Raw genomic sequence first — 8,312 nt, forward strand, 5'->3', positions numbered from 1 at the left:
GCAGGCGTGTGGCGGGGAGGTGCTGCAGGGCTCCAGGGTCAGAAGCATTAGCGTGCAAGTTCATTTTACGCATAACTCTTCCTTCGCCAGAGCTCAGCTCCTAACAGCTGCAGTATAGTCATGATTCACGTTGGATTTTCTTCAGATGAGAGTACTTGAGTGGTCGTATTATCATTTCAGGGAATTTTCTTGCATGCTTTTATTGTATTTTTGTACATAAATTGATGATTATCATGACTGGGAAGGTAAGTCTACTATAAAATGCAGTCTGTGTTGGAGGACCTCTCAAGGCATGTTTGACATGACGTCTGCATGTGTGTTACCTGCTTTAATTTCACTATTATTTCCAGGAGGCAAAACATTTTTTGGAAACATAAGTGCTATCAGACTTAAATTCACATTTTTTCATTCATGAGTGGGGTTTTTTATTACTGTTGCCTTTGGAAGTCTTGATGTACCTTCATGCTATGTTTGTCATGAACGAGCTCTTCCAAACATAATGTTCTTTGATTCTCAAGTCTCTAAGTTGGCAAATCAGACAGCAAACAGTGAAAATTACCATAGATCTGTGGTTATCATCCAACTGGAAAGGCAGGAGAATGCAGCTGTTCACCAATACACATGCCAAGGGTTAGTTCTAAGCCTTGTCTCATGACAATTTCATATTCTGAAACAGTCACAAGAACAGAACCCATTACAAGGTACCATGCATTTCATAGATAGAAGAGGCACACAATTCTTGACTTTCAAGTTCATACTGTGAAACTGGGGCTTTTAAGTTCGTTTTAGACTATGGTACTAAATATCCATTTTCAAGTCCATTCTTAAGTTCCCATCTATCATTTTTTTCCTCTAAATCTGTTTGTGTATAGAATCTAATGTGTCTGGGACTGTCAGTTTTCGTAATATCAATAAGAAAGCATGAAAATATGTCCTGCTAAAATGCAGATTATGCAGACATTTCTTTAACTGATTCACGATTGCATTTATGAATTACAAAAGATAAAGGCCTATGTTCCATAATGCCGAATTCCTGGCTTGAATTCCACCAGCAAACAAGGACAGTACTGAGGTAAATTGGGATAAGTTTCAGGTAACAGTCAATACATTTTCCATTGTATAATCGCAACATTCTCATCTCTTGTTGCAGTGTTTCTTAGTGAACATGCACCGTCATTTGGGATTCTTTGCTCAGTTTAGGTCTATAGTATTCCAAACTTTTAAAGAGTCTGTTTTACCACTCTCTGGTATGTGTGTCCCAGTCTCAGCTGTGACATTTCAGCCTTTCCGAATCTATCAGTAAGGATTTACGTTCAGGAGTTATGTTAAAACACCAGGTCACAATTTGTTCTACACCAAAGAATAATTCTTGTTACATTTTTCTGTTTGTAAAATACCAAGCCAGTAAATAGAGCTGGCATATTCCTACAGAAAGAGCGTTTATTAATCCTCAGAAGCATTTTCTAATATGAATTTACTCTGTGTTTTCCAGTTAAATATCTTGTGCCCATGAAAAGGAGGAAAACACGGGTATCCAAATAAAAGAATGTAAGTAGACTGGAGGAACACATCAGAGAACTCTTTGATATGCTTCAGATTACCTCTTTAAATTAACACTGTCAAACTGTAAATAATCAGGCTTGAAAGGACCAAGATTGTGTTAAAAACTTAAGTATTGCCAATAATACTTGAGTCAATCTTATTTTAGTCAATTATGTAATCTAAGTATAGTGTCAGTGTTAATAGACTAGGTGAATTAAATTAGCAAGTGGGATGTATACACTTCTCAGCTTTCTCTGAGTATTCAGCTGAATGTGGGAATGTTGCAGCTGTCTGGCAAATAAAGCCTAAGGACAGCTGTCTTTTGGTAACCAGCAAGCTACCAAATCAACCTTTTTAAGTTTTCTAGGCAGGTCAAGGCTTTTTACAACAGCAGTTTAAACATGTGCCATGTAAATATAACCAAGGTTGTGATTGGACTGAATATTTTGTAGAAGCAAGGCTTTGAAATACTGCTGAACAGCTAATGCAACCGTTACGTGCTTTTGGTTTTTGTTTGTTAGTTCTGAGGAAAGGGAGCAGAACGGACTTGTATTCTTGATTTGCTTCAGTTACATATGTGTCTTGTAAACTCAATCCATTCATGCTTCATGCACAGCAATGAATCAGTCATATGCTAGGGGGTCTCTCCAGAAAGACATAAACCTTTGGGAGTCAGTAGGACATCACCTGGGCAGTTATTATTTTGTGGGTGTGGGCACAGCGTGACAGAGAAAGCTTAGGGTGAATGCTGCTGTTTCCCGCACACCACCTCTTGCAGCTCGATATGAAGTTAATTTACTCTTTCAACTTGCGTTGCATTTGTCACTATCACATCTGAGCACAGTGCATGTAAAATAAGATCAGTTTAATAATGAATATGACATCACTTTGCTGAAGTAAAAAACCTGTACAATAGCTTGGGTGATTGCATAAACTGACCACATCAAATTGTGAGGCAGCTCTTCACAACCCTGACCAAGTTGCAATGATAGTTTGCATGGAAAATTTACTTTTCCCTCAGTTCACCTTTGTCATTAGCTTCTGCGCTATTATCTCATTTTAACAGCCTCAGCGTTTATGAAATTCTTTTATAGTTCTCTTTATGCTACTGTATACCTTGTTATTGTGCTGTGTTCATCCCAAATGGATTAATTTGAGATAGTGGTAGTTTCACTTACAATGTTGTTTTTCTGACAGATGGTGTCCTCATTACACATTTTTAACACTTGGTTTCTTCTGTGTAAATATGGCAAGTTCACTATAACCAGAACCATAATAGCTTTCAAGCTCTCTTCCCATATCAAGTTAATGGTTGCTTGTCCTCAGTTCTGAATATTTAAGCGGCATGATGCACGAATTTTTACTGAATGAGAGCTACTGAGCATGAATAATCTTTGAAAATAAAGATTTCTTAAAATAAGGAATTCTGCATTTGCAGTTGAAATGAGTGTTCACTCATATCAGTTAATAACAGATTCACCGATTAGAGCTGATGGGCCAAAGATCAAGATATTTCTAATATAGAGTGAAAATTACTTTAATGTGTTTGATAACAGAAACTTTATGTCACTTAACATGTTAACAGCATTATTTAACTTCCTGTACTTTCTGTGTTCGTGCACTGTGAACTGTGCAGGTGTAGTTTTCCAAAGTCTTGGTTTCTATAATTGTTAGACTGCTAAGAAACTTTAAGGTTATGTTATTGTTATATAGTAACAGTGTCATAGATGTTAGCCTGGGAGGGAAGCCCCTTTGTGGAAGCATGAGTGTGCTCTGTGCTAGGAAGCTCCGGTGATCAAGGAATATGTTGCACCTAGGAAGAACGCTGTGTTGTTCTGCTCAGCCATTACGTCATCTCAAGCCATCTCCTAGGCTTATTTTCCTACGTACTTCTGAGAAACAAATGGTTTCTTAAATTTACAGCCTATTGCTAACCCAAGCATTGATTATTCTTTAAAAGCAGCATTTCTCACTGTCAGCAGTGGATTTTGTAACCTCAGAGGACAGCTGTAGAGAAGATGACTAAGCTTTTCTCTTGTATATTTTTCTTTGGCCTGGTGTGCTATATTGTGTGTATTAAGGAGAAAAAAAACAGTATTAATTAACATTCCATATAAAAATCTCATTCAGAATTGTACAGGTATCCAGTAGTGCAAAAATATAAAGTAAGCAGGAATCAGATAACCTCCACCAACTGTTCTGAGATGCTCTGAATCATACATATATTTAGTTTTACTTTGGTCAAGAATTTGACTTTCAGGTGGTGTTCTAATGTTATATATGTAGACAAACAACATTAAGAATGATCTCTGAATTTATTTGGTGCTCTTCTAAGTCTCATTCCATTTCTGTATGAATCTGAGGCTCTTTGTGTTAATGTTTCCACATTTATCAATCTGATAAGAATTGAATTAGGTATGGGGTCAGTATAGTTCTTATATTCTTACTCCATTTGTTTGATCTTCAAGATATACATGAAAGAATGAAAAACACTATTTTTCACCTTACAGTTCTTCTTGTTGCTGCTGCTGTTTTGAATCTACAAACCGAAGAATTGGAAGACGTTAAATTTAGTGGAATTGTAACTAACTGGATCTTTTGTGGTCTGGCAAAATGGCTGATAGTCCGAACTGTGATTTGAAGTCTCTGAGTCCACTTCAGCTGTTTGAAAGAGTAACTGAACAAGGAGAGAAAGTCAGAGCGCTGAAAGCAGGAAAAGCACCAAAGGTATTGCAATTTCATGTTTTGAACCCATCTTTTTTCATTTTAGGTCTGTCTTTAACAGTGCTAAAGAGTACGATTGTTCTGAGAACTATTTCTTATTGCAGTAAGAACAAATCTTGTTAAAAGTTATTTATGTCTATTTTATGGACTCTGGACATACCTGGTGCAAGGTAGTCACTAGCAAGAGCAAAGTTTTTACTCCTGAAGTAAAAACAGAGTCATAAGATTAGTAGTCTGCTTCAGCCAGTGCCATGGTACATGATAGGATCCAAGATACTTGATTTTAAAGCAAAATTTATATCACTTTCATTCTTTCCTCGTTTTAGATGCTTCATTAAAATCTGTTTGTCCATGCATTACTGTACATATTAGCAAGTATGTCTTTCTGTAACTGTACTGACAGTTCCTGCTTAATCTCCGTAAAGTAATTCAGTAATTTACTTTCAAGTTCCCTATTTTTTCATTGCTACATTGGAAAAGAGACCTCAGTTTTAATCTGGTCTCTCTTGCTCTGTTGCTTTTGGAAGTAACCCTTGAAAACAGGAAGTCAAATAAAGTGTTGATATATTTGTTGCTTGCATGAGGTGTCACAATAGCTTTGTGTTAAAAAGGTCATTACCGCAAAAGTTGTAAGTATGTAAGTAGTTTTCTGTTCTAGTTTTGTTCTAGTTCTTCAAGTTTGTCAATGAATTGTAATGAATAAATTATTTTAAGGCAAGCCACTAAAAGCATTGTAAAGTAAACTAGGCAGTGATTTATATTTATATATCTTAGAAATTTCTGCTTGAAACGTTAAGCTTGTTATACCTCTGAAAAGCAGGCAAGCATTTCTTTTTTCCTCAGGCAGAAATTGAAAAGTGAGGTAGAGGTGCTTTAATATCTTGGCAGTGGTAATGCTCTACATTCTGCCAGTTAGGAAACGATAACCTGCTATTTGCTTTTCTTTTACATTTGGCAGTGATGCTTCAAACTTGTAAATAAAGGCTTAGAGTTATGAATAACGCGATTCAAGTCAAAGCATGGGTGCAGGGGTTTGAAAGGATAGGACATTAATGTAATTGTCTGCCTTAAGTATGTTAAGTCAAACACGGATTTTTTTCCTTCATACAGGATGAAATCGATGCAGCAGTGAAGATGCTATTATCATTAAAACTGTCATATAAAACAACAACAGGACAAGATTATCAGGCAGGCTTGCCTCCAAAAGATCTTGTATTAATAAATAATGGTACAACTAAAGAAGAGAACGAGGATTTTGTGGATCCCTGGACTGTGCAGACATCAAATGCCAAAGGCGTGGATTATGACAAACTCATAGGTATAACCCTTTCTTCACTGCTATAAGGAATTTGTGTAAAGTGATCCTAATGACCACAGAAACAGCAAAGGATCATAACAAATCCTGATCAAAACCGTCATAGGTAACATTAATTTATGTCTAATCTTACTCTTCACATGTCTAAAGAATTTGCTGTAGTTGAAAATTTGCCAGGCAGGGATTTCCTATGGAAGACTTAAGTAGTTTGCAAAGAATTTTTTTTTTGTTTAAAATAAACGTTTTACTCACAGTTTGTTTTTTGGCATAAGGACTGTTGTTAGAAGTTGTGTTACTGAGCACACTGTGACTGATAGCTAGAGGCTAGAGCATTCTGGAAAGGCTGTACAGTTCTTCCTGCCACCTCTCCGCGTCTGCCTTCTGAATTAGGGGGGACTGGGCTTGTTCAAACCTAATGCAGAAATCCGTGAGCGTAATGACTTCTTCAGAAGTAATATAATGGAAAATATTTTAGTCAGGGGTATTAGAAAACTTGCAAAGTTTCATAATTTAAGAAACAGGTTTAATTTCCTTATTTGATTTACAGTCCACTATTTGAATAGCTTGTTTGAGTCTAGGATAGAAACAGGTGAGCGAACAATCATTAAGTTTCACTTCTTTTGTTGTTTTTTTTTTTTATTATTGTCAATGCTCTATTTAATACCTCCATTGTACATTGCTGATGTTTGCTTAGTAGCTTGTTTCTCACAACAGAACGTAAATCCTTGTGTGACAGTAACCATAGATTTGCTTTTGGGAGCTTGGTTACTAGTGTCAGCACTCTTGACTCTGGGTGATATTATTGTGAAAACACTGGCTTAGTCTGCAGAAGGTAATAGAAGAAAGTTGGAAAGGCAGGAGTGCAAAGAAAAATATACATCAGTGTGGGAGAAGGAAGAAAGGTTATTCTTAGAATCTAGAAGTGGCCGAGATCTCTCATCATCTTGTTGTTTGTGTAGGAGGTAGGAGGTACAGAAAATGTTTTGTTGCTTTTTTTTTTTCTGGGGAGGGGGATTGTAAGTCCTGTGGAAAAATGGGAAGAGTAGAATCTCAAGGTCTTTCTGCTAATCCCTAGCATAACTTCACTATAAGTCAGTTCTCTAAAGCCTTGTAAAAGCCTGACAGTATTGTTTCATCTGCAGACTTGCTCTGTCCCAGCATCCACATCATTAATGAAGATGTTAAACAATATCGGACCCAGTGTCAGCCTGCTGAGGTTCACAAATAATGCTGGGCTCTGGCTGGACTTTGTGCTGCTGGTCATAACCCTTTGAGCCTGGCAGTTCAGCCAGTTTTCAGTTCACCTTACTGTCCATTTTTCTAGTCTGGACTTCCATCAGTTATCTATGAGAATGAGACAGGAGACTGTCTGAACCTTGCTGAAGTTGAGATAGACGAGGTAAAAACAGTGGATATTGTTTGCTAGGCTAGTCGTATCATCACAGAAGGCTATTAAGTTGGTCTGGCATGATTTCCCGTTCATAAATCCAGTTGAGATAAACAATATCATCCACTGTTTTTACCTCGTCTGCTAGGCTAGTCGTATCATCACAGAAGGCTATTAAGTTGGTCTGGCATGATTTCCCGTTCATAAATCCATGCTGACTACTCCCAGTCACCTTCACGTCTTTAATAATGTGTGGAAATGGTTTCCAGGTTTATTTGCTCCATCATGTGCCCAGAGATTGAGGTGAGGGTGGCTAGCCTGTAGTTCCACAGTTCCTCCTTGCTGACTTCTTCAAGGTAGGAGTGGCATTTGCTTCTTCCACCCCCCGGGAACCTCTCCCAGTTACCATGACTGTAAAGATTATTGAGACTGCAGTAAAGTTACTGTAGAACAAATAGTAAGTTATTTGTTTTCTGTGTGCAAATGTAACATGGCAAGGGCAAAGAGGAGAAGTACACAATAGATTTTCAGCAAATGCAAATATGCTTTTGAAAATGTCAGCTCTCAGGACTTTATGTACAGCCAGTTGAAAGCTGTCTTTTGGTAAAAACTAGAACGCTAGAGATCAAAAGCATGCTAGGAATTTTTTTTACAGCTTGTTATGGAGTGGGGACTGTGTCTTTGTCAGAAGCTGTTTAGAAAGGCAGATTCTTTGTGGATAAAGGGCCTAAAATGTTTTGATCATTCGCATAGGAGGAATAAGAGGAAACAGATTGGGAAAAAGTATCCATTTTTTTAACAGGAAAGATGAAGATGGGCAAGGAAGAGCGAATTGTGCGGTCTGTGAATGTTTATTAAAGGTATTTAGGAATTCCAGTGAAGCGTTCTAAATATCATAGAGCTTTTAATCACTTTCTATGACAGTATACAAATATTTCTAGGGTGGCTAGCCCCAATTAATTTGGGGCATTCTCATGTTTTCTGCTTCTAAAAGATTAGGTTCTCACCAGTTGCTATTGTTCTGCCAAATCAAACATTTTCATGTGCATTTGGTCTCTGTTTAGCGTTCATCCAGATTATAATTACTTTGCCATTTTTTGTAATTTTGTAATGCATTTTATTTGCTAGGAAGAAATTAATTCAGTAATTAAAGTTTGCTTAGTACAAGCAGATGCAATATTGCTTGGAAAACATACGGATTAAAGTGGATGTTGCTGAATCGTGTACCAGCATTCGTCTTTTTTAGTGACATTTATTTTATTGTGTCAGTGGATGGGCCCAGTGCTTCCCTTGTATGATATCCTGCTTGATTCACCTGGAGTGGATGAACAATTGTAAGCAGGA

The 8,312-nt window shown here is 37.2% G+C and overlaps 1 protein-coding gene across 1 annotated transcript in view; it reads left to right on the forward strand.

Moving 5' to 3' along the window:
* Positions 1-4,053: 4,053 nt before the first annotated feature.
* WARS (tryptophanyl-tRNA synthetase) overlaps positions 4,054-8,312 on the forward strand; it is a 17,954-nt gene continuing 13,695 nt past the window's right edge. The window contains exons 1-2 of the mRNA XM_009867391.1: positions 4,054-4,269; positions 5,377-5,584. Of these exons, the coding sequence (XP_009865693.1) occupies positions 4,156-4,269; positions 5,377-5,584 (322 nt within the window). The 5' untranslated portion in view covers positions 4,054-4,155. The remainder of the gene's footprint in view (positions 4,270-5,376; positions 5,585-8,312) is intronic.

This window comes from Apaloderma vittatum, unplaced genomic scaffold (assembly GCF_000703405.1).
Source record: "Apaloderma vittatum isolate BGI_N311 unplaced genomic scaffold, ASM70340v1 scaffold5384, whole genome shotgun sequence".
Lineage (NCBI taxonomy): Eukaryota > Metazoa > Chordata > Aves > Trogoniformes > Trogonidae > Apaloderma > Apaloderma vittatum.